Here is a 27101-nt window from a genome sequence, read left to right on the forward strand (position 1 = left end):
AGAGATACCTTTAAAGAAGTATTGATCTCACCTACCTTAGAAATTAAATTCAACATGGGAAGATATACCTTCTTCTTGAGCCTACCCATTAATTTCAAAAACAATTCAGCTCTTTAGCCTAGACTAGACTAGATGCTTATCTTTTATACAGCTAAATCCCATACTAAATTAAATCATTAAGGTTAATTAAATGAAAGAGTTAATTAAAGGCAGTAGCATTTATAGTGTGTTTAGAGACATACAGATCTAAAAAGGTCATAAACCCTTGTAGTCCATAATAGCAATACAAGCATGAGAAACACCAAAGTAAAAAAAGCAAAAGTCTTCTTTTCAAAGTGAAGTTCATGGATATCTGGGACTGCAGGAATAAGACTGATTTGCCACTATAGCTACCAGAAACAATTAAATACAAATTTTCAGATTTACTTGAAACTGAATTTGCTAGCTGCCTTTTAAAAAAGAAAAAAAATATTATTTCACCTACAAATAAATATAAAAGTGCAGAGGAAATTTGGAAAGAAAAAGAAAAATTCTCTATCCAATAACAGAAGAATGAAAAACCTCTTTCTAGCAAAAGCTTAGTAGTTAAGACCTTCTTTCAGATAGGAGTCCTTCCTTCTCTGAGGATTTATATTTCAAATACCTTCAGCCTGATTTGGAGTAAGGTTTTGAATGCAGGCCACCACTTCCCAGAAAAGTTGAACCCACTTGGCCATTAAGTGCTCCAGCAATAAATCTTTCCCACTCTTTGTCTGCTGAAGCATCCCTCTTTGTTCACTTAAATAATACCGCAGTAGGTATGGGAATCTCTGGGCTGCATACTCCTATACTGCCCCAACTGCAAAAGTAGAGGCATTCAGCCTCCTTCCGTCTGTCTCGCCTGCAACCGAGACAATCTCTCTTAGAAGAGCTGAATACTTCACTGGAAATTACTGAAGACAGATTGAAAGGAAACCTTCAGGTTACACTAGAAGAAAATAAAAACGGTTTGCACAAAGAGGGGAATGCCTTCAATGAGAAAAATAAGTAGCTGAAAGGAATTTTTATTCAACAGAGAACTAGACAAATCCAAACTGAACTCTCAATTTCTAAGCTGCTATTTACTGTTCTGGAGAAGAAAGTAACTTCTTTCATTATGTATTTTCAAGGAATTTAGACACTTAACAAAAACTCTCTCTAAAAACGAACTGTTTTCATTCAAATTTTCCAGTCTCCATATCAAAGGCAGAAAATACTTTCCAGCACATATTAAGTAAAGATCTGTGTGAAAAAATGCCTCTGTGATCTTCACAATTACCTGCCAGAAACTACTGAGCAGAAAGCACCTGCAAAGCATTTACAGCAATGATCACTGTGGCCCTCTGGAAACATGGGTAAAGTACCCCCCCATCTATTTTTAAATGCCTAAGTGGGCAAAAATAATATCATGAATTTTTAAAAAAACAGAAAGGACAAAGGAATAATGTGTACTTAAATGAGTATTCCAGCATGATGATGACTTATTCCTTACCTTTACACGAGGTACAGCAAAAGTAATAACTTGTGTGCCATTTATTAAACTTGTTGTAGTGAATGATAATGTTTTCTCTTCTCCATTAATAGTGACTGCTATCTGTGGTCTCTTATCCAGACTTAGAATTCTCCACAAATCCCATGTCTTTTTTACTTTAAATCTTTGAGTGGAAACAAACACATAGGATGGAGGCAGACCTTCTGGAAACACATTCCTAAATAAGGGGAAAGAGGGGAAAATAAGGACTGTACTTCATAAATCGTACAAATCTTAAAATCTTAATATAAATCTTAAATAAGTCTCTCTCACTTTAAGCAAACAAAATAATCTTACTAAACTTACAAGTGTATTTATAAATTTAAATACCTTGTCAATTCTGACAGGTCAACACGTGAGGTTACTTCATAAGCTTTTGCATTGGTGGTTGGTATTTGAATTCTCTTTTTGACCTTTTTCTTCACACCTAATCCTACAAGAATGTCAAATCCTTTTTCATCTCGAGCTGCCACTGGAATTCTTGTCGGACAAACAGATTCTGCAAAGTAATAAATGCAAGCATAGTTCAAAATACGACTTAAAACTTTCAAAAAGTAACTTCTCACCTTCCTAATTTTTTGAAGCTGCCTTTCAAGAAATAATAGAGTTGAGAACAGGCAGCTAAGTATAACAAGAGAAGTGACATGCAGAATCCTCAGACATGAAGCAAGAATACGGAGATGTATTTTACTGCAATTACATTCACAAACTATTTTGAATTGTCACTAACTGTAGTTAAAAGGTATTACAATATCTGAATAATAAAATATTTAATTTAATTTCCACAATTATATGGTTTCGAAATGCTACAAAATTATAGAAGTTAATTTCCAAAGTGCCTTAACAATTTGGATTAATCCAGCATCCCTCCCAACTAGAAAATCAGGCTGAAAATGGACAAAGTAGAATTATCTACAATTTTTTCATCTTCTTTTGCTCAAAATGGACTCCGATCTATTTTGTGTTACACTGAAATCTGTTTGAACCTGTTCTCACTGGACAAATATTGTGTGATATATTTTCTGTGGAAACTAAAGTTAGCTGAATGCTATCTCTGTTTAATGCTCTTTACACAAAACCAATACTAGGCAGTGGACCTAAATTGTCTCAAAAAAAAAAAAAAAAAAAAGAAAAGAAAAAGAGATAGTAGAGTGAAATTTAATGCTAAAGCAACATTGTAGTAGAGTAATAAATCAATGAAAAGAGAGCAAACAATTTTTTAGTTATTAAAATTATGGTAAACTATTTACAATAAATATATTTTCATCATTCATTTCCCATTGTTTCTTCAGAAAAGCATCAGTTCATAGAAAAGGAAGAGGTTAGCAACACCTTCCAAAGAAGAGATGGAGAGTTTTGGGTTGGAAAACTCGTGTTTCAGTGCCAGGGAATTACCAGTTCAAATATATAGACTGGCTTCTCTTTATAATATGAGCAATGAGCAATGCTGCACAGCTGCTCTTTCTAACTAACCCAAGGGGTCAGAAGCTACCCTGTTCTGGTGAGGGAGGTAGGATATAAAACCTCTAAGAAAATTCAGTTAAGTGCATGCACAAACTGTCTATGGTGGAAAAGGGCAATGCATCCTAAAGGGACATGCCACAGGTACTTGGAGCAGCAGCAAGAAACATACATTCCCCTTAGTTTTCTTTTCCTCGCCACAGCAAAATGTCACCTGACTCCCAAATTTAAAATGTATTAAAAGTTATCCATCTGGTTCTACAAGAAAGAATTGCAAAAACTCTCTGTGTACATTTTGGAAACAAAAATGTCTACCTTCTGAATGCTCACCCCAAAAAAAAACCCAAAAAAGGAAATATAAAGTCCAACACAGCTTTCCTTCTCACTCATCTCAAAACACAGATGAAGAATTTAAGTCAACATACTTATGATATTAAGTCAGAGTAATAACAATTTTTTTTCAGGTTTCTTCACTGTTTTTTTATCATGGAAACATTTCTAAACTCATTTATTTCAAGGCTGAATAATGGTCATAATGCCATTAATACAGATTACAAGTAGTCATACACACTGACAAGAAAATGAATGCAAGAATCTCTGACCAGTTACAGTATTAGAAATTCGGTGTAAAATCAAAAGAAATAGGATTACTTTATGTGAGAGGGCCATTATTCTGGATCAATGCCAAAGTAACCATGCCAAACCAATATAATACAAATTAAGCATGCATAAAATTATATATTAAGAAAATATTTTTTATTTCCAATGGCACGTCGCAGAATCACATAAAGACATTCCCAGTAAGGTAGTTCTTTTTTGGGCCTTCTGGATCATCTTCTTGCAGGACTATTTTGATAACTAAGCCATTATACAGGATGCAGAAGTCAGTGGCAAAATTAAGAACTGTCTTCCATGGGAAACGGCGTTGTGTTTCCAGCCCATAGTACCAGTCACAGAAACTCTCTCGCCCTCTAGCCCATACTGAAAACTAGTTCCCTTTCAGTTTTTTAATATAGTTTTCAGATGGGCTTTTTTTTCTGTCCTGAAGCATGAAATAGCTTTTTGATTTTAAATGTCATTATCTAGCGCAAAGGAACTTTTCTCAGCACCCTCCAGACATACTTTGAGGTCTGCGTTGAGCATTGTTTTTAAATGCATTCCTGACACACAATCTTCTCTGTATTTTTGCTAGAGAAAACGAATACTACAGGAACATTCAGCTTCCAGAATAAATATTAAATATTCCTTAAATATTTGCAGATTCTTTTAGACACATTGTTCTTTCTGGATGACAGGCTCAGCAGGTTTTTTCACCTTGCCATACTCTGAAACAAACACTAGAGTTGCCAAACGGCACATGAGAGCCCTCCATCTGCAAGGCTGTAATAGCACTGCTTGCTACACGAACCACCAAACCTCTGCCTACTTCTTCCAGAAAAGAAATACTGTCCCTATGCTTTTATATCTATGTTCACATAATAACATAGTTTAAAATGGCCATAAAGACAGGCTAGCTTTCTTCTAGACATTAAAACTAAGACAACCAAGAGAGAACTGCAAAATTTTCAGGCAATTTCACATGGCTGACCACAGCCAAATCATTACTGCTTTGCCCTCATGGAACTTCCTCCCCTGCAGTCAATGAATCTTAACAATATGTATAAATTAATCCACCACTCAGATCTAAAATTTCCAGTTTACTAGCCTTTCACTTCACCTGCTAAAGACATTGTGGCTAGAAATAAAGCTGCCAACTAGGTCTGATTGCTCTTTGAGAGAGGCATCTCAACACTAACACAAGAGAAGAGTGCATCGTAAGAGAGTGGAACCAAAGGGTCACTAAAATAAAGCAGTAAGTACACTTTTGTATACATAGGCAACATTTGCAGATTACTGCTATAAAAGTCATGTCAAATGTCACAGTTGAATTTTAAAGGATACTAGTTAACTTAATTCTGAAAGCAGAAAATCCATCTTGATGAAATATGATGTCACTTCTAAACTGTATTTAAAGGAAACATTGTATTTATTTGGGGAAATTTCTCCCTGTGTGAAGTTTTATTAAAGAATTTAGCTGCACTTAGCTGATTTAATTTTTGGACTGATCACCTTACTACATCAGGATTTATTATGATTTTCATAAGTGTATCAAGAAATACACACCATTATCCTCAACATAAGTATCACCATATTATTTCAATGGAGTCCATAGTCAAAGTGAGTGCAAATGAAAATTATTTTTCATTCTTACTAAGTGCAGAAATATGGTACAACTGAAATAGGACTTACATCAATTCCTGATAATAAAACATGTACAAAATAGCACTGAAAAACATTCACTGTATAATACAGTCCTTTTGAGTAATACGTTTTAGAAGCATTTTGCTATCTTTTGTATATATATGGGAAAGCCATTGCATTACAAAGTTATTGGAAAACTCAATGCAGTACTGCTGCTAGCACTGTAAAGATAAAAAGTCATTTTACAATGTTGGTCTTGGCTAACTCTTCTATAAAATCCTTCTAAAAAAGATTGTAACAAGATTGTCACAATTCCAGGCACTTTTGCCAAGAGTCTTTCTTCTGCGATTTTCAACACATAGTAGCGGAAGAACTCCTGTTTGTCATGACAGGCTGTCCTCTCAACTGTCATGAAGAAATGCTAGATTGTGGATGAGTAGCAGCCACACCTAGGAAAAGGATAAAGCAAACCCTAAATTCTCAGCGCCATGAGAATTGCTCAGCTATTTTAGGGTTTCTAAACTTCACCAACACACAAAAATTGGGGCTTACAGAAAAATAGTACATACAGAAATTAAACACACATTGTGTTAAAGCATCATACTTTTCCCAAATATACCTCTTTGTTTAACAGAGAAAATAACATTTTGGGACCGATTTCCACAAGCAAGATGAAAATGAAAGAAGATCGGAGTGAAGATTATCTGATGCCTTAGGTTACATTATTCATGCATTCTGCTTCTGAACTAAAGAAATTGGGTCCAGAACTACATTTTGCACACCTGAAATATTTTATAATGAATTACTTACCTTCACAGAGTTTCTGCTTTATAACTTCTTTAATTCTTGATATTGCAATATAATCTTCAACATAAAATACATAAGTTGATGAAGGCTTGTTGGCAATAGCTTTAAGTTCATCCTCCTCAATTTCTGAGCCAACACCAATAGCAAACAAAGTGATTTTATTTTTTCTTGCTTCTGCTGCTACATCTTTGACTTCATCTTGTGACTTTCCATCAGTGAGAACAACTGCTATTTTTGTTAAAAATCTTGAAGATTTTGCAAAAAGATGGTCAAAGGCAAACTGAATAGCTCTTCCTGTTCTTGTATTTCCCCCCAAGTAGTGTATGGACTCCATTTCCCTGATGAGATTCTCAGTGGATTCATGAGTTCCAAGGGGTATTTCAAGTACAGGGTAATCGCTGTACTGGACAACTCCAACTTGAATAAATTTTGGCCCTATGTCAAAATTTCTTGTAATATTGACAAGCCAGCTTTTGATTATTTCGAAGTTTTCTGGGCCAACACTGTAAGAGCCATCTAAGATAAAAACTAAATCTGCTGGAGCAGTTCTGCAACCTAACAAAAAAAAAAAACAACAAAAGTCAAACAAATATTTTAATGAATCCTTCTACTTTTTTTCTTCCACCGGAAATAGTTTTCATATCAATTACTGTTAGCATTAGAATCTATACTGACAAATATATTTCATTTTTTAAAAAATCGGCTGAGTTTTCCAGACAACACAAGATTGTGTCTGTAAGCCACACGATCCAACTTGGTATCTGAAAACGATACCATTTTCTGTTTTATACATTATTACCAGAAATTACTATTAAAAAATCTGGAATTCAGTTCCTTAGCTGGCAATTGCATTTCATACAATCAGCAAAGAGGAATACATTTTGGGTTTTTTTCCATATCTCTTTGTCTGCAAAAATGATAAACATAAAACCTCATTTTTGCTAGCAAAGCAAGCGCATTGCAGACAAAGGTTATAGTCTCGACACTCCAGAATTCAGCAGTAATAGCCAATCCTTTTACAAATACATTTTGATTGACTTCTGACACTGCTGTATGGCACTTACAGAACAAGTTACTACAAAATCAATTGAATGTTGCTGGTACCATATTCTGATTTTAATAGAATCAAAATATTCAGTGAATTATCTCAACCTCCAGAATATAAGATCACGTAAGCATGCAACACATACAACGTAACTGCATAAGGACTTAGGTATGGATTCAGCTCTACTAGCTATAGTCACTTATAAATGGAGCTTTTAGACTAAATTCCCAACTACAGGCCATGGACTGACACAAGCATTTCTATAGGACAGTCCTATTCACCTTATATGCACATCCTCATATGGAGAGCATAATCCTCTAGAGGAGAGAATCACCTTCCATCGACTGTGAAAGGATCTCAGTTAGATAACTGACACATGAGATGGCCAAAACCAGCAGAGATTATTCTGATCCCACGGCACACAGGGTCATGGGGGTTGCTGCGTATTACTGTGCTTCCTGTTCTGTGGAAGGCTGCAGCTCCACCACAGGAAGGAGGGCTCTACCTTGTCCTGCTATCTGCCTATGGACACTTCTGGTCAGGTCAGCATTTTTCCTTCCTTGAAAGCAAGTGCCCACAGTCTGTCTGCTGGAGAGATGCTTTTGCAATGGTGGTGGTGGGGAAGAGAAAAGATATTGGGAGAAGGAGCATGGAGCGAGCAAAGTGTGTCACTCTGTGGTCCACAGATATGAATCACGGAGTAATTTCGGTTGCAGGGGACTTTGAACATCATTGGACTCTGCTGAAAGCAGGTTCAGCTTACAGCAGGTAGACTGGAAAAAATATATCTTTCTAGAGACCAAAAAGAATTTTATGGAGTTTGTTGTTACATACTGAAAATTGCTAGATTGAGAGCAAAACTGGAGTGAAAAGACCTACCCTGAAAGTTATCATTGTGGCCAGGGGAAATTTTTCCACACGCTTTTTATTCAGCCACTTTATCATTCAAAAAGGCACCCTGCTTTAACTTTTTCTTTACCATAAACCAGCTTTAGAGTATAAAACTTGGTTTGATGGGGTTTGAGATGCTGTTTTGGAGAATACGCAAGAAGGTCTGTCCAAAACCTGGGGTTATCTCAGCTTCCTCTCATAGAACCTCTATTTTTCTTATTTAGTTTCTCACATAACATTAAGCTATTCAAAACATGACTTAGGAAGAAATGAAAATATAAATACGCAAGACACAAGTTTAAAGCTTTACCGTTCTATCTGCCCCCCTTGGGTATTTACAAGACACAAAAAGAAATTAAGTATTCCTTTCCTTAACGAGAAAAAAGATATTTAAGTTACTTATAATTTCCTGCATTTTCACCAGGAAAATTATACTGGAAAAAAATCACCATCAACAGAAGTGCATGTGGCCCGAAATTGGATACAATAAATTCAAGGCATGCTTTGAAGTTGCCCTTATCTAAAATATAAAAATTAAGACTTACTTGCTCTTGTTTCCCCATCTTCAGCTGAGATGTAATCATGAAGTAGCAGAATTAATAGCGTCTGAAAAAATTTTACAATCTGTGCCATGTGTATTCTATTTTCAAAGTCTTGAGATTAAACTAGATGGGGAAGAAATGAAAATACAGTGTTATATTACAAAACAAACCCAAGCTTCTGTGTTTTAAAACCTGTGCATGATGAACTTTGAATCAAACCTGCAAGCCCAGATGCGAGGCCAGCCTGCAATGGACCACAGACTCAAAAAATGTCAGTCAGGCACATAAGCTCAAAATTGAGATTCTAAACTCAGCAGCACCCACCACCTTTTCTATGGAAGCTCAGTTTTCAGCCAAGTATATTTATACATTGCTCCTGCTAAGTACATACATAAGTAGGTTGTATTCCCCATCCCAGTCACACTTGTCCAACTGCTATTCCACTCCGCAGCCATTATCCAAATACTTGACAGCTACTGTTCCAAAATATGGCAAGTGATTATGTATAAGATACTGGTGGGGAGACGCTGCTTCAGTCTCAGCTCACGCACCTGTCTACTTCAGGGAGTCTGGGACACTTCCCACTCCTCTGTCCCAGGGCTGAGACTGTCACCAAGGGTCAGGGTCTCAGCAAGCCCCAGACCTCTCCCAGAAAAGCCAAGCCCTGCAGATTACATAATTATATGCATTTTCAATTTCTGATTTTTAACTCCGTTTGTCTCCTTTATTATCATGGTCTCTGAATTATGTCCCCTAAAGGGTCCTGAACCAAGTTTGCTTTGGTATCATGTTGCTGTCATAAATATTATTTACAAATTTACTTAAATTAAGCCATATTTATTACTTATGTTTATTGCAAAAAAAAAGCATTATAATGGGACAAGATACATTTTTGGAGTACTGTATTAGAGATCCATTAATTTCAAGACTCTGAAAAAGAAAAAAACTATACTGAATCTCTTTTGTATTCTGTCTTCTTATCCTCCAGTGCAAAATGCAAATTTTCTAACTACATTTTATTCTCCATTACAAAACATGAACACCCTGATAGAAAAAGGGAGAATTAACTGCTGATTTGAGTAAGTGCATGCACTGGTGACTGAGAACTGGCACAGGTTTCCCAGGGAGACTGTGGAGCCTCCATCCCTGGAGATACTCAGAAGCCTTGTGGACATAGCCCTTGGCAACTGGCTTTAGGATTTGGACCAGATGACCTCCAGAGGTCCCTTTCAACCTCAACCATTTTGTGATCCTTTGACTTCTACTAAACTATGTGAAGTGGTACTTGTTCATCTAAGCAGAGGTTTCCTCAATCAAATGTAATGAATGTAACAGAGGACAGAATTTTACAATAATTTATATCTATCTTTGCATATTTTAACAGAATTTTTTTTCCCAATTGAGATATTTGGTTTGCATTCAGATCAACATTGTGTTTGTGCTGCCTAGTAACCAGCCAACCAACCTATTGCTTTTAAATTTTCCCATATTTATGGGAAGATCTGTAACCCATAAAAAAAGCTAAATTCAGGACAAATTTTCAGTAGCAGTTCAGGGTCAATTCATTGCACTACCCTTCAACGTCACTGAATTAAGCATTTTACATCTAGCTACAAGACTAATTCATCTTTACAGGCTTTGCTTTGTCAGTCATGTTAGTCTTTATCTATTACATGTTAGTTTATCTCTAACAGTCTTGCTGCTTTTTTCAGCCCATTTCCTGGAATTGAAATGCCTTCCTTGAATAAGGCCAAGACTCCTTTCCTTTTCATGTTTTTTTCTTCTAGTCATAAACCTTTACTTATGCCCACACCAAAACAGCCTACACACACAAAGGTCAAATATAAATGAAAATATTTATTACACAACAAAATTAAAATTTAATATATGGGGGTGGGTGGGTGAAAACTATGTGTATTTTTCCTTTTTATATTGCTAATCTTTAATTCTGAATTCTTCAGGGTAGACAAGGTGTCCACCACGCTACCACTAATAAGGTATTGGCACATGTTCTGAAACTTCTGTAGTGCTGGAAAATACTGTTCTCCAAAAATAACAGCAAAACACAATTCAGCATGCCTATTGCAAGTGTCCCTTAGGAGAATAAATAAGTAAATGGAAATAAGTAACCATTTCCTTTACCAAGACTAGTCGTCAAGGGAGCAAACCAAAGAGATTGCCATTTAATCACTACAACATACTGAGCAGCAATCAAGCAGCCAGTAAACTGTTATCTGCAACAAAATTCTACAGTAATTAAACACAGATCTTACTCTCAAAAGATGTATATACCTAGCGTAATGTGTTTAGGAAAAATGACATGGGAAAAAGGGATTACAGAGTTGTGGGGTGAAGACAGTAACTAGAGAGGTAGCAATTTCAATGTCAGGTTTCTTTCTGGTAGATTCGTTATCTGTATTTGCCAGACAGAAGATGTGCCACAAAATCAGTAACCTGATTCACCCTGGCTTTTCAGTCAGCTGCTTTGCTTTTTCCGCTGCTTATAAAGCACTCATTCCATTAAGACAAAAAAAAAAAAAAAAAAAAAAAAACCACAACCAAAAATATCTCCACAACCTCAAGAAATGCACAAAAGTAAATTTCCAGGAAATGATACTCCTACCTAATATAATCTCTCGAAGTTAATAGTGCAAAAATATAATTACATTATTAAATATCACTTCCAGATTACAGGTAATTGCAAGGTAACACCATACTTTATTATTATACTACCTTGTGTCAGAATGGGTGCGAAACGACATGAAGCACTTTGGAGTCTATGGGATAGGACGTAAGATGCACTGTTCCAATGATCCTACACAAATACTGGGATGTCAACTTCATTTAAATAGATTAAGTGGCAGTTTCTTGTCCCAGCCTTTTGAAAAAGGATCTGTTTAAACTATGAAATTAAGTGTGTAAGTAATAAGCACGTAATATATGAAAAAATCTTACCATAGTAGAAGTGGATAATTTACACTGATTATTTCAGACTTGATGGTTTGCAAGATTCATCATTTCAGCCTTTTCCATGGCAAGTGTTTACTGAAGGGTAAAACACATCTCTCACAAGGCCAAATTGAGCAATACCAAAAAAGAACATATGAAATTAAATCTATGTGGGAATTTAAATAGCAGGTAATTAAAGAAGGACAACGGCATTCTTTGAGAATATCAGAAAAATGTCAGCCTGTAACTGGAAAAGAAGACAGGGTACTGTACAGAGAGCTGACATACATCAGAAAACCACAATGCTGGCCCCAACAAACTATGAATTCCTATAGACTCCTCTCACCAACAGCCCCAAAAGAGAAAGGCTGAAAAAAATGATAAGGAATGGTTGTGAAAAAGACAACTGAGGAAAATATCACAACAGTACATTAACTAATTTTTGGTGTTTGTTATCGCTGTGGTTGTCTAAACGGTTATTTCTGTAAAATCCACAGAATTTATGTAAAAGGAAAATAAAACCCAAGCAACTTAGTGACTTCACTGTATCAGTCTTCACTAACAAGATTACAGGGACTGCTACCATTAACATCACACCTTTTTTTTTGAAAACAAAACAGCAGACTAAATCTACAAAATTATATTAACAGCACTCTCCCTGCACAAAACTTGTATGTGCTGTATGCCGTAAGCACAGGCATTTCAGGTCAGGCAGGGACACAGGGATCCTGCTCTCTGGTGCAGCTCTCCTTTCACCAACCCCTGCAGAAACCATTACAGTCTTCCTTAAACTGCACCACCCCCTTTCACCTCTGCTCACCCTTCTGCTAACATTTATCCACTGGTACCTCCAGGGATGAGCTCCCCAGATCAGTAGGAATGACCGAAGCTACAGGGAAGAGGAAGATGCTGAGAGCTGGCTGGGTGGGAAGGGGAGAGCAGGATGCTGCAAGGAAGCCATGTGCCTCCAAGGAAGGAGGGGCTCAACAGAAACACTACCGACTTCACTGACTTCACCATTGGAGAGGTACATGTGACAGCACTTACTGGCTGTGCTGCAGAGAGTGCAGGGAGCCTGGTTTAGGAGCCGAAGCGAAAGGTCGTCTCAAAACCACAGCAAAGAGGAGATGAGGGGTGTTACAGGGGAACTATTAGTGAGGAAAGGAAAACTCACAGGATCATAGAATCATTTGGGTTGGAAGAGACCCTAAAGATCAACTAGTTCCAACTCCCCTGCCATGGGCAGGGACACCTTCCACTAGACCAGGTTGCTCACAGTCCCATCCATTCCCTGGGCAACCTGTTCCAGTGCCTTACCATAGCCCTCACAGTAAAGAAATCATAGGGATACGCTATGCTGTCTGCACTCATACACCCAGCAGGGATGCGCTGTCCTCTGCATTTTTCAGTTTTGTGTTCTCCTATCATTAATTTGCATTCATCTCATCTATGCATATATTTTAAACAATGGCATACCCCTCACATGACCCCACTGATCAGCTGTCATCAAGCTGTCTTAAAACTCTGCAAAACAGGAGTCCAAACAGAAAAAAGGTAGAACAAGAAAGAAACATTTGCAAGTTCCTCCTGGCCCCAGCCCCACTGACCCAACCCGAGAGAACTGCCATTCCCCATGCAGCCCTGGCCTCGCAGGAGGCGCATATCTAAATCCACTCTCACTCCACCAGTAAAAGAAATAATACTGGAAATACTGTCACAAGCTATCAGGCATCAGTGTGTGGGGGCACAGGAGGGAATCACAGGACAAGAATCATACATATCTCATTTCCATTCTTTACTACTGAATGCTACAGCAGTCTTCAGTGTATATCTTTAATCTTGAAAGACATTAAAGTAAAGAAACTCACGTCAGAGCAAGATTTCTTTTGGTGAAAACCATGCTCCAACTTATATTTTTTAAAAAGAATCAGTAAAATAATTGGTAAAACAAGCTTATCTGATTTGCAGTATCAAATTGTATTCCCTCAATGGACCAATTTTTCCATATATTTATGAGTCCTTCTGCATTTCATTTACAGCAAAGCCTGAAAAATATGAGATACAGAACTTGAGAACTTCATTATAAGAATAAAGCCAAATAACTATTTAGTAGTCCAAAATGGACTTATTAATAGAAACCAAAATTAAAAGGATAAACCCAAGACTTAAGCAACCATCCAATGATGATTTCAGGAATTATGCAGTGTTCAATTTATCTGAAAGAAAATAATAATATAGCACTGGACTTTTAACAGTCAAAAGAGATGCCAAACCAACAACTCCCAAGACCAAACTGCTCGGTCTTGACGATATAGTAATTATAGCACAGGCAACAGAAATGTACTTGAAATTACAGAAAATATTTGCCCAAGCGCCTTATTGCTACCATGGAGAGACCACTGTTAATATCAGCCCAGGACCTCCCCGTTGGCATCACCAAAAGCCAAAATTCATCACTGCTGATCATGTCCTTTCTATCTCCAGTTTTTTTAAGAGAAACAGAGAAAGTTGTCTCTGTAAGTTCTCACTGCTCTCTTCTCTGCCCTTGAGAGCTCTGCTGGCGTCTACAAGAAGTCAGGGTCCTTGTGCCAAACTTCTGCTGCTAGAGCTGCAGGATCTGGGTCTGATTGTGCAGGGAAGCACTAAGGGATAGTAAATCTGTCCCAGCACCACACAGGCAGAGGGACACGGGATTTATGCTTGCTCCTAATGACTGCATCTGCAAACAGTAGCCAGGGCTCAATGATCCTTATGGGTTGGGTCCCTTTTAACTTGAGATATTCTATAAATCTATGACATTATGTTAAGCTATGTGAAAAGTAAAATAAATAAAAAACCCAGAAAATAATATTTTAAATAAAACTTTTACACCCTGTATTTTTGCAAGTTAATTGTTGTGAGTAGTTTGTGGGTTTACCAGATGTAACCAGGAAAATAAATTTATCAAACTGCCTTCCCATCTCTCAGTTAAACCAAAACACTTTTAGTATACGGAAGGTCATTGAAGATAAATCCATACAGGGTTCCTAAATAAATACACAGATGTTGCATCCAGCTTAAGTAAAGGGCTGCGGACTGACGGAGTATTAGTGGAGAAACAGCTTATGTGATACTGTATTTTTCAAGGCATTCCCCATGGCTATTTCATTTTTCCACCTTAAATGGAACAGTTCACTTCATGCACAGGCTTTGCAATTCTGGTGATGCACAGGGTGGCAGGAGCAAGGCTTTGGCTATCTCCCAACTCCACAAAACTGTTTAAATTAAAACTGCAAGAGCCTATCAGACATTAACTGATACAGGATACTGGGCTGGGTGGACCTTCAGTGTGACTTATTATGGCCATTCTTCTGCTCTTCGGTGTATGCTTTTTATCTTGTTCTTTTACATGTTACTGATAGCAAAGGGGATGTTTAGAGTGAATGGAAACAGTCCCCTGGGGTAAAATGATCTATCTTGCACAGAGGGCTCCCAAACAGCTTACAAAAAGACCTCTACTCTGAGCGCCTAAAATGAAGAGTTGTAGAGTACACCACATACATTTTAGCACTTTTGAGACTTGTATCAAGACTCAGACAAGCTTCTGTGCATCTCACAGTAAATGAAAGGTAAAACCATAGCATGCTGCTAAGCATCAGCCCCTGAACCATGACCCACAGGGCAGCAGCGTAACACCCTGTTCTCCACCAAAGCAGAGTTATCAGAGTATTATTTCTTCACCAAAGGCAGGAGAGAAAGCAGGTACAATAAACCTTGGCTGCATCAGCCCATGCCCTATGTGTGCATGGTCAGAGACAGCTAAATCACAGTCTCTCCAATGCACATTCAGTTTTTGTGACATATAGGAAGAAAACTCAGTGAAGTTTGGAAATTGGTGACGTAGTGACTCACCTTCATGCTGTATAATTTTAGGCAGCTTTATCCAATTGCACAGTTTCTGCAACATATTTCTTGCTTTCTTCTGGGTGCTGCAATTTTGCTGTGCAGCAGCATTTGCATGGACAGGGCCTCTGAAAACCTCCGACTGTGATGGAAATTGAACAGTGGACATATGGTACAGCCATTACTGAAACCAACAGCCTCTACTCCATTTTTGAATGAATTCAAGGCTGCCAGTGTGTTAGAGATGGCAAAGGCATGCAACTCCCAGAAGAGCTCTGCTACACAGAAGTGCACATAGGTTCAAATGACAGCACCTCTTATATGCATGCACAGCAGAAGAATTTCACATCAAAATTAAGTTTCCAGTACTTAGGAAACGTAGGTGCTTAAGCAGTTTGAGCAGTATTTCTACTTTGCATACAAGATGCCTAAAAGCATCACCTTCTGTATCTCAAAGGTGGTTTACTGATGCTGCCTTTCTACATCCAGCTTTCAAGTGCCTAGATAAGTAGATAACTTTACTTTTCCCAGGAATACTGTCTGAAGAAACTTTCCATTTAGAGCAATTTGGAACCTTCCAGAATCAAAAATAGTTGCTCTTCAGTGCAGTTTTTTCACTATTCAAGCTGGGGAATGGAGAGAGAGGGAGAGAGATTTTCCTCTCTCTGAAAATCCTGGCTTCTTTGCTGCATGAAGATTTCTTGCTGAAGAACTACACTAAAGACATATACTGAAAGGAGGAATTCCTTCCTTCACTTCTTCCCATTCCAGTTACAGCCTAAGAAGGAAGCCGGGAAGGGTATGATCTTAACCTTTTCCAGCATTCCAAGAAAATAACGAGACTAAAAGTTACATATCTACTATCTTGCCTTCCAAGTATAAATTAACACTTCTCTCATATTACCTCACTGTATAAACATCTCTTAATTCAACTATAGATCATTAGGTTTGACCTACAAAGGAACAAATATTAAAACATTACAAAAATAATGATTGAAAGGACATAATGGAGAATCTTTGTATTTCCAAAACTTACGCAACACTACAGAAACTGTACAGCAAGAGAAAAGCAACCCTGAAAATCCTGATTTATTTGCATTAAATAATGTGGAAAAGTAATGCAATATTACATCACCTTTTTATATTTGTTCTGTCTGTTCTCAAAATTAATGGGTTTTGCAAATAAAATGTTAGGACAATTTATCCCTAACTCTACCTTATACTACCAGTTCTAAGCATCCAAAAAGTCTGTAAGGTTACTCCAAGACAGTTACTTTTATTAAGTAATACAACTGAATCTGTATTTATTTCCACTTGGATTTCAGTACCATTCTGCATTCATGTTTTCCCCATATTGTTCCTCCTCATTTATTTTTCTTGGTGGGCCCAACTGATGAGGTGGTTATGCTTGCAAACATTTAAAAGAATAACAGCATTTCCTAGGAAGGGTGAGGCTGTGAACACATCATTAATTTAGTCTCAGTTTACACATACATGTACGTACATAAATGCAAGTTTGTATATAGATAGATAAAATCTCCTACAGCGATGAATACAATACTATTCCACATACTATTTCTATTTCTACGTTGGAATGAACCATTTTGGCACAATCACCAGTATAATTACATTCATACCAGAAGTGTTCTACAACATTAAATGTATGATTACAGAGTAGTTCAGATGAGTTTTTATTAAGAGGGGTCAAGAAAGAAAATCATGTGTTTAAGTTACACATATTGCAAATTTCTTTTTTTACTTTTTTTTATAGTTACTCCTAGTGCAACAAGAATGAAAAGTAGTTGTAAAATGGTTCCATTCTGGCTAAGCAGTATCTGTACCCAGCCTGTCTAAGAATACATGGCTAGACAAAGTACACAGTTTGAGACAGTTTATATCCTAACCCTGAAATCCAGCAGAAACATGGCCTGGACTCCCTAAAAAGAAAAGGCTAATGGGGCTTTTGCTTGGGCCCTCCTCCCCTCTGCTGTCTTTCTTTTTACAACAGTGGCAAGGGTAAGAGGCACAGCTTTGTTTCTCCTCCCTCTAAAAGTCTAAAAGCCTACCTGATAGGCAGACTGAAAAACAGATCTCCAGACAGAGCTGGAGAAACACATGAAAGAAGTGAGGAGAGATGCAGGCAAAGACCTGTTGCAGTTGAATAAGCAAGTATATCAAGTCCACAGCTGCAACAATGGGAGCTGTGCAGTGTCAACAGCAAAGTGACCTGGGTTAGCTGAAGGTGAATGTCCAAGCGCCTACAGAAAGTAAATGAACATTGGAGACCTCAGAGAAACAGTAGCATCACATCTTGCTGGCACTTTCAGAAATAATCTCACCTGTCTCTGCATAGGTATCTGTGGTCCCTCAAGTATACACCAGCATGGTCTGTTCCTGCCACTCAAACTCCCCAAAATGGTTTTCTCTCCCAAAGCTCAGCAAAGGCACTAACAACTAACTACTTCGTTTATGTTTGATACTTCATTCCTTTGTGCCACAGCCACAGTTTAAATCCCTCATTAAAAATGTTTAACTTAACAAGTCAAAAAAAGCATTTCCCAAACAACTGACAAAGCAAACCATTTCAATGTTCACTCCAAGAGACATTTCAGGAATGGGTAAGAAAAAAAAAAGATAAATGGACCAGTAGTTTAAATGAAACTATTCTGCAACGTGATTACAATTTGAATTATAATATGAATATATTATATTCAATATAAACAAAATAAGACCACGGGGATTAGGACTACATGGTAAGATTATACTCCATATTTACAGCTCTCATATATATACTGTTCAAAGTATTATGCAGATTATATAAAGGAGCATAGTATTAAAGACATTATTACATTTTCAGCAGATTTCAAAAAGAAGGTTTTCTATCAACTGTATAAAGGCTTTATACTAACTCCAATGCTGTACTTCGAAAACCAAAGCAAGCAGTTGATATATAGTATAACCCAAGCAAGAAGATAAATGTTTCTGAAAGCAAAGAATCCTCTTAAGTGGGATGGGCTGACTGTTTATTTTTCATATGGTTCAGTGAAGCACAGCAAACCCACAGACTCCTCCAGTCTACGGCAGAAAAAGTTTGTATTCATGCTCCAATCTCTGAAGTCACAGAAGGCTTGTATTTTTAAATCCAATTTATTCTGGAACTTTGCACTTTGTTGGATTTATTCCCACTCCAAGAGGATGCTGTGCCAGGTGCCAGCAATTACTTATTACAGGTTAAAGAAAAAGAAGGCTTACCACAGCACTTGAGCTGCTGGACTGATACATGACTGATTGGAAAACAATATAGGATGGGCAACTTATGTAAGCAACCACAGTTGGCAGCTCAGCGTTCTGGCTGCAACAAATGAATCTGAGGTCTCCCTGGAAACCATGATTTCATCCCGCCTGTGAAAAGCCCATGCTGTAATTTCTCTCTTTATCAAGCAACTTGAGATTCCACAGAATTTTCTCTCCTTGGACAGACCCAAGGAAAACAAAACAGCTAATCAATGGGATAAAATCTGACACTTAAATTGTACAGTTGAAATTAGGTAATAGGATTCTGCATAAGAAACGTTTGAACCTATTCCCACAGGATATCCAAAAGTTCAAGTTTTGAGTGTGCACACATATATGTATCTACGTTACCAAACAGGGCAACAGAAAACAATTTAATACAAATGAATGCCTGGAGTAATAGTTTGGGAGATCATTTTGTCTGAGCTAAAGAATGTAGACTTCAGTTGGGCTAGTGATAATTGTTGGTAAACAGAAGGAAAACAGTCACTGGGGCACATAATGCAATAACTAGAAATTATATACAATTATTATACATAATTACATATAAATATATTTAATTTAGCAATGAAACCACTATAGAAATCGGCTCAAGTCTGAGAGAAAGGTACAACAATCTCTAACAATGAACATTGATATAAAGAGGCATAAAGGCAACAAGCCAAGTATGAACTTCCAATGCAATTTAAAGACTCTGTTAGGATCATGCCTAGCTGACAAGAGAGACGCAAGAACTGCTCATCCATTACTGCTGTGGTCTCAGTGTCCTCAGAAAAGCAAACCAGCTGAGGATTCAGAAACATTGCCAGTGCTACCAAATTCAGCTAAGTGCTGATATCTCACCTACACATTTCTGCCAGTACCTCCTCACTCCTTTCTTTTCCCCTAACATCTATTTTCTTTCTATCTTTTTATTTTTGTTCTCCACCTAGAAAAAGGGAGAGTAGGGCTGGCTTAGACAAGATGTTATTTGCAATGCCATGACTGCAACATTTGCTGTGAAAACAAGAGAGAAGCAGTAAGAAATACACAAGTGATTTAAAGCAAGTTTGGTATCTGGAGCAAAGAGCAAGCCTATGGGCTCTGTCTGCCTCCTGCAATTATGGGCCATCATCAGAAACAGAAGTTATATTTTCTGTCTTGCTAATTTCTTCTTCTATTCATTTGTCTTGTATAGCCCTAAGACAGGTTTGGATTCCAGCATCAAGCACAACAGATCAAGCCCACTTGTGTTATTCACTGACTTCTTCCACAAATGTACTTAATGTTATTCTCATTGTTAATTTAAGTACCATCAAATGCTGGAGGGAATAAGAATGACAGCACAGACCGCTGCTTTAGCTGAAGGTTTCAGAACTTTGTTTGAAAGCTTTGTCCTTCAAAATTCTTTACCTGTCCTCCCTCTTCTTCCTTCATTTCCAGAAACATCCAATGAAAGGCAAAACAGATATTTTTTTTTTAAATAGCAATCCATAGCCATGGGAAAAACTGGTTAAAATCTCTGTTGAAGATTCAAAACCTGATTTTTTTTACACTATAGAATGAAAGGACATTTATTCCATTTAACTTAGTACAACAGCCTTCAGACTACATATAAAGGTATCATGAAGTAGACTGACCTTTAAATATGTGATTATATGTTAGCATTTTAACAATGATATATCACAGGGGTCCTCAAACTTTCTAACCAGGGGGCCGGCACGCAGATGAAGTGGCAGGCAGTCATCTGCGGCTGCTTGGTTTCCCCCCCAACCCCCGGCAGGGGGGTCTGTAAATACCGGGGGCCAGATTGAGGACCCTGGGGGCTGTATCTGGCCTGCAGGCCTTAGTTTGAGGACCCCTGATATATAAACTCACTGACATCAAACAAAGAAGAGTAGTATCAGATAAACAAACAAAAAACACTTACAGGTTTTCCAAATTATGTTTTTTTAAATGATAGGATTTTTTTACTTATTTGTAAAATAAGTAATTTTTTACTAAAATATTGACAAATCATTCAAAGGAGGCTGTGATTGCTGAAGGAATGGCAACAGAAGTTCTAGAGGAATTTAGGACGTGAACTAGTGAAAACTTTGAAAGAACCCCAGTTGTCTTCAGTGGAGACAAATCAGACCCTTAGTATTTTAAACAGGCCTTTAAAGGAAGAAAACAGAAATTTAGCACATTCGTGCTCAAAGAGGAAAACACAAATATTTGCTGTTTCAATTATATCCAAAATCTATCCAATTTATATATCCAAATTCTCATACTTTGAGAAACACTCGCAGTTCCAGATATGATATGATCCCAAGCCGAATTTAAAGCCATGCAAGATTTACAGACTTAGCTGCTTTTCTCCTGCAAGACTAAAGATATTCCAGCAAGTATTCAAGCTCACTTTCTTTACAATGTGATGACTCTTACAGCCCGTTATATGAAGACAATTACTTTTACTACATTCATAAAGTAAAAAATTTGTTCCTGGTCCGTGTCGTATATTTTCCCTTCAGTCCACCAAGCAACTAAGGACACAGTAGCGGCAGAGTAGAGTAACTAATGAACAGACAAATCACACCAAGAAGGTTTTGCAAAGATGCAGCATGGGGAGAAGGCCAGGATTGTCCAGCACTACGCAACCCATGTCTCTAGGTATTCCCTCCCAAAAAACTTCCTGTGTATTCCTCTGCTTTCCCTCCCAAAAAACTTCCTGTGTATTCCTCTGCTTTCAGCTTTGTTTCACACAGGTAAACACAATTAAGAAAAAATATGAAGTAAGCCAGCAGATACCATACAAACCTCACCCTGGATGTTGTAAATCACTTGCTGACATAGGAAAAACATCAGCATTTCCCAATCCCCCAGATGGGTGTCTGAACAAAGAGCTGGTTTAAGTTGTACATGGAAGAGAAATGCCATTTCAACATCCATACAGTTGTCTCTGCCACTCCTTCATCCTCAGGAGGCGGACTCCTCACACTCCTCCCCTGCTCCAGCGAGGGGTCCCTCCCATGGGAGACAGTCCTCCATGAACTTCTACAACGTGAGCACTTCCTACAGAATACAGTTCTTCACGAACTGCTCCAGCGTGGGTCCCTTCCATGTGGTGCAGCTCTTCAGGCACAGGCTGCTCCAGTGTGGGTCCCCCAAGGGGTCACAAGTGCTGCCAGCAAACCTGCTCCAGCCTGGGCTCCTCTCTCCATGGGGTCACAGCTCCCACCAGGAGCCTGCTCCAGCACAAGCTTCCCACTGGGTCACAGCGTCCTTTGGCCATCCACCTGCTCCAGTGCAGGGTCCTCCATAAGTGCCAGCGTTAACCTCCATGGCTGCAGGGCACAGCCTGCCTCACCGTGGGTCTTCACCACGGGCTGCAGGGGAATCTCTGCTCCGGCACCTGCAGCCCCTCCTGCCCCTCCTTCTGCACCGACCTGGGGGGCTGCAGGGCTGCTCCTCTCACATAGTCTCACTCCTCTCTCCAGATGCAGTTGCCATTGTGCAGTTTCTTTCCCTGTCTTACTTACGTTATCCCAGAGGCACCACCACTCTCCCTGATAAGCTCGGTCTTGGCCAGCGGTGGGTCCATCCTGGAGCCCTCTGGGCATGGGCTCTATTAGACACAGGAGAAGCTTCTGGCAGCTTCTCACAGAAGCCACCCCTAGCCTCCCCACTGCCAAAACCTGGCCGCGCAAACCCAGTACAGCTTCACACATCCAAACACACTGGTCTGTTTTGTCCCAGCCCTGGAGCAACAGCACATATTGAGGCGATTACCTGCTGAATAGTGACACCAAAAGAAACCAACATCTCCGAAGTAACCTACAAAGAACAAACTGATGACTGATTATTCAGGATGATTCCAGAAGCACTGCTGTTTTAAGGTATCCCTCAGTGTCTGCTAATGAACCTGTTTCTAATTTTTTAAAGAATGGTCTTTACTGAAGCAATTCAGCTCCTTGCCAGGCGTGCATTGCTACAAGTCACTAACTGAGAACCAAGAGGAAGGTCAGATGTCTTGGAGGACTCCGGGAATGTGGGAAGCAAGGATGGGGAAACTACATGCAGTCCTGGCCAACATTGTTCTGAGGCTGTGGGATTCTAGTAGGAGACAGGAATAAAATCAATAAAATAGGAGTCTCTTCCTCTCTCCCCCATACCCAGCCTCCCTACCTAAAAGCAGAGAAAGCTGCAGGGAGATCTCAGTGCAGTCCACAACTACCTGGAGGGAAGGTGTAGAGGAGATGGAAGCAGACACTCCCCACAGCCGTAGGGGAAATGGGCCCACGTGGGAACAGAGGAAATGCCACCTCAATGCAAGGGAAACACTTTCTACCAGCAAGATGGCCAGACACTAGAAGAGATAGCGAAGTCTCCATCTTTGCAGTTATTCGAATCTGATCTGAACAAGACCCTAGCCAGCCTATGCTAACTGGGTCTGCTTTGAGCAAAAGCCAGACCAGATGATCCCAGGAGGTCCCTTCCAACCTCCATGTTTCTGTATCTCTGCAGTTCTTTTCCAGCATCCCTCCTTCTCACTCTTCAGAGTACAATTTCCAGGGCACTTGCCCTCAAGGTGTACAGCCTCCATCCTGCAGGTGTATCACCCTCTTCCAAGCTGCTTTTCTGAGCTATTCTGTTGCAGAACAGGGCCTATAAAGGTAAGAGGAAGAGCAGACAGGAGGAAGAGGTGGGACAGGGTGAGGAGAGGAAGCCCAGACATCCCTGCCCTCCTGCTGCCCCGGAGAGCAGTATGGGGCTTCAGAAGCAGCCAGTGCCACCCCTTGTATCTTGACCTCTCCTCTTGGCAACAAGACCAGCAGACAGCTGAGTAACCAGGAGACAAAGTTTAGGTATTCAGAGTACACCCCACACTGTGGGTATTCAGAGTAAACCCAGCAGCTACTCTCTATCTCCCCCATCACAGGCACAGAATACACAGCCATATTCCTTCATGTGAGAGGTCTACCCAACAACTTCCAGTTTGAAGTCAGCAATGACAAACCAGTATTTTTTGATGATGATGATGATGATGATTGATGATGATGATGATGATTGATGATGATGATGATGATTGATGATGATGATGATGATTGATGATGATGATGATGATGATGATGATACCTCAGAGGTCCTTAGGAAGGAATTCATCTTGTGGGCAGAGGCAATAGGAACCTTTGTAGGTGACATTCACCAGCTCTTCAGCTTTCAACTTTCAAAGTGGTCTTTTACTGCCTGTGATTCTTTAACAAGTAGTGGTGGCTTTCCTCCTTTCATGAGTAACTCCAGCTCTTCTCTTTTGTTGCTTAGGGGTCAACGTTTGTATTAACATGTTAAAAATGTTCCCTACAGGTGTCTGTGTGCTTGAATTTTCACATATGGTACTTCATCATTGGATACATAGCTCCATATCTGTATCATAACTGTCTAGCTACCACATTCTTGGTTTACGATGAGCCATACCCTTGGTAATGCTGGTAAGTGATTTCCCTCTACTAAGCTTGCAGAAGTACTCTCTCATCTCTGCCTATGAAAACGTCCCTGAATCCTGTAATACCACTATAACCATTTACTTCCAGTATCTTTGCCTCTTCTTTTCCCTCACTGCAAACAACTGTGATATCAGCCACTATTTTAATCTTCAGACATTCACTGATCAGGATTTAATACTACGACAGGATTACAACTCCAAATCTGCACGATACCATGAGGAGTACCCCTCTCCATTCTGAGAGGTGTTTGCTTTTCCAATTAGAACAGTTGGGGCCATGCAGGTTTGCTATGCATTTGGAAATTCTCAGAAATCTCCATGTACGAAACTGCAGCCATTGCAGACAATTCCCCGCAAGCTGGCACTGCAAGGATGGAGTGGGGGTGGAAGGCAGTGCAGCATCCTGTTCCATCTTGCCAGGTTACAGCACATGGAAAGAAGGCAAATTCTTTCCTCCCACTCTTATGTCTATGAAGAAATCTTCAGTATATGGGTCAGAGAGTCATCTGGGCCCCAGGGATGAGATTTGCTACTATACTCATCAGTGATCCCAAACAGTCATAAGCACTCGTCACCCACACACCTCTTAGGTTTTCACCAGGAAACCAGAAGAAATAAGGCACTTCTTTTTTCCCCTCTTTTGAGCAATAATTAAATATTATTTAGCATAAAAAGCATACTACCTCAGACTACTCTGACATTATACCTTTTACAATATTATAGTCCATACAGTAAATAGCTGAAGACTTCCTCATTCTGCCTCCTTTGTGCCATTCCACTTGCAACTTTTCTGTCCAGCTTCTGCCCTTTGCTCCTTTTTGACATTATGGGGCCTAGAATTTGTTAATAATTCAGGACTATCACATTTCTGAATCAGACAACTCGATTTAAATTAGCAATAGGTGAATTAAATGGCCATTAGAAGTTACAGCAGTTTAGGCAACATTTTTTCTTTCAAAAGCACAGATCAACTTTTCCAAAGCAGTTCCCATATCTCAAAACACACAAAACATTTGTAACTTATTTTCCATATAATCCATTAAGAAATATCTACTGTCACCAAGGTAGGTTGCAAAAGAAAGAATAAAACAACATGGTGCACTTGCTAGGACCTATGACAAGTTGCTTATGCTGTATATTGATGGTATCAGAAAGGTAATGCTTTCTTGCATAAACAGGTATATAACCTACCTTTCAGAGGAATCCCACAAATTAAAAAAGCCGATTTTATAATGTCATAAATCTTAATTCATGGTGTTTAAAAACAAAAAAGTTAAAGAAATACAATATGTTATTATTCATGCCAGAAATTTGACATTTCTAAAGATGCCAGATGCATTTTCAGACATATTCCAGAGTTATTCAAGTTGAGATGTTTGGGGGTTTTTAAATGTCAAACCGGTGCCCTTAGAAAAATGGGTAAACTTGGGGTTCAATTGTTTGTTTTAAAAAGCTGAATTTATATACAAAAGAGAATTCTAACATACTCTGTGTTCCCAAGAACACTAAATCTTGAGCATCACTTACACTATTTCAGAGCAAACACAGTGTTTCCAGGGTTTAGTCTGGCACTTAAAGCTAAGGATTATACAGCTGGACACAAGCACCATGCATGAAGTCTTAGTGACTTCATATAAAGAAGGCTTGTGGAGATAAATTAATCTGTTAAATGTCAGTTCCAATTTGTATTTCTTACAGTAAATGAAAAGCCATGGTCAAAAAGTATAAACAGCACAGGTTTTTCAGACCATGGTGTTCTGCAGCCTCCCTTTTGGAAGCGACCCTTTTTAATTATATCCAATCCTTAACCTTCTGCAAGCACTCCTAAGAGTTTGACCATTTATCACCAGAACACTGAAGATGCTGGAGGTAATATCAGGTTTTTACATTTTTTGTTCCAGTTAATTTTTAAATATTTGATGCAAAGTAGGTACTTATAAAATGAGGTGGTGCTAGTGCTTGTCACAATGCAAACCAAAACCTTCAGATTAATCTGAGTTCAATGCCTGCATTTATGCTTTTATTATATTTTTTATTATTTATTATATTTATTATATTATATTTTTATATTTGCTCTCCACGATGCATAAGACTTGTGTTCATTTCTATAGAGTTATTGGAAAATATCTCTTAGCTTTTAAATTGTGGGATTCATAAACAGTCAAAAATATAGTAAGCCAGCAGCATGAACAACCATTAAACAAATACAGAACAAGATAAAGTAAAAAAGTTCTATACCCAAATTATCCAACATATAGCAATAAACAATTTATGTTAGACAACATACACAAAAAGAGATCAAAATGGATCCAGGTGAAGAGTTTCCAAACATAGTCCCTTTTATATGATGTTCCCTATCAATGAGGTTTGTTTCTGAGACAAAGTTTTAGTAGACTTAATTAACATGAATTTAAAAAGACAGGTTCAAAAATGCATTAAAGCTTGAATTCTATATTTCAGTCCTCTACTAAGGTAAGAGGTAAGAACATGGTATGACTCACAGGGGTTAAAACCTCTGTACCAGAAGGCAACCTCCTGGTGGTGAAGGATAGTCTGGAGTCAGGCACAGCCTTTGCTGAGTAAGTCTTGTCTCTCAGTGCTACAGAGCATTGCTGAGGGGCAGAGAGACACTTCTTCAGTTCTGCTCAGAGTCATCTTGAATAGGAAAACCCTGAAGAAGCTATGGAGTGTGCTACTGCTCAAAGCAGTATGAACAATGAATTTGAGTGCTTTAGTCTTGCAGCTTTCTTTCTAATACAGCAACACACACACACAATGTTTGCCATTACCCTTGACTGAATAAATCAGACTTTTCACGCAGCTTTCCTCTTCATCTAGTAAGAAGCCTAATCTCCACCATAGCTGACACATACGTATCTCACTTCAGTCCACTGTAAACAACAAATGCTTCCTGAGTGATGTGGCTTGCTTTTAGAGACCTAACACCCAAAACAAATCAGAGATCTCTAGCGTTGA

The 27101-nt window shown here is 38.6% G+C and overlaps 1 protein-coding gene across 1 annotated transcript in view; it reads right to left on the reverse strand.

Annotated features, from left to right (window-relative positions):
• COL21A1 (collagen type XXI alpha 1 chain) overlaps positions 1–27101 on the reverse strand; it is a 113832-nt gene that overhangs the window by 75177 nt on the left and 11554 nt on the right. The window contains exons 2-5 of the mRNA XM_037393041.1: positions 8540–8659; positions 6062–6613; positions 1880–2048; positions 1511–1727 (exon numbers count right to left, since the gene is read on the reverse strand). Of these exons, the coding sequence (XP_037248938.1) occupies positions 1511–1727; positions 1880–2048; positions 6062–6613; positions 8540–8627 (1026 nt within the window). The 5' untranslated portion in view covers positions 8628–8659. The remainder of the gene's footprint in view (positions 1–1510; positions 1728–1879; positions 2049–6061; positions 6614–8539; positions 8660–27101) is intronic.

This window comes from Falco rusticolus, chromosome 6, assembly GCF_015220075.1.
Source record: "Falco rusticolus isolate bFalRus1 chromosome 6, bFalRus1.pri, whole genome shotgun sequence".
Lineage (NCBI taxonomy): Eukaryota > Metazoa > Chordata > Aves > Falconiformes > Falconidae > Falco > Falco rusticolus.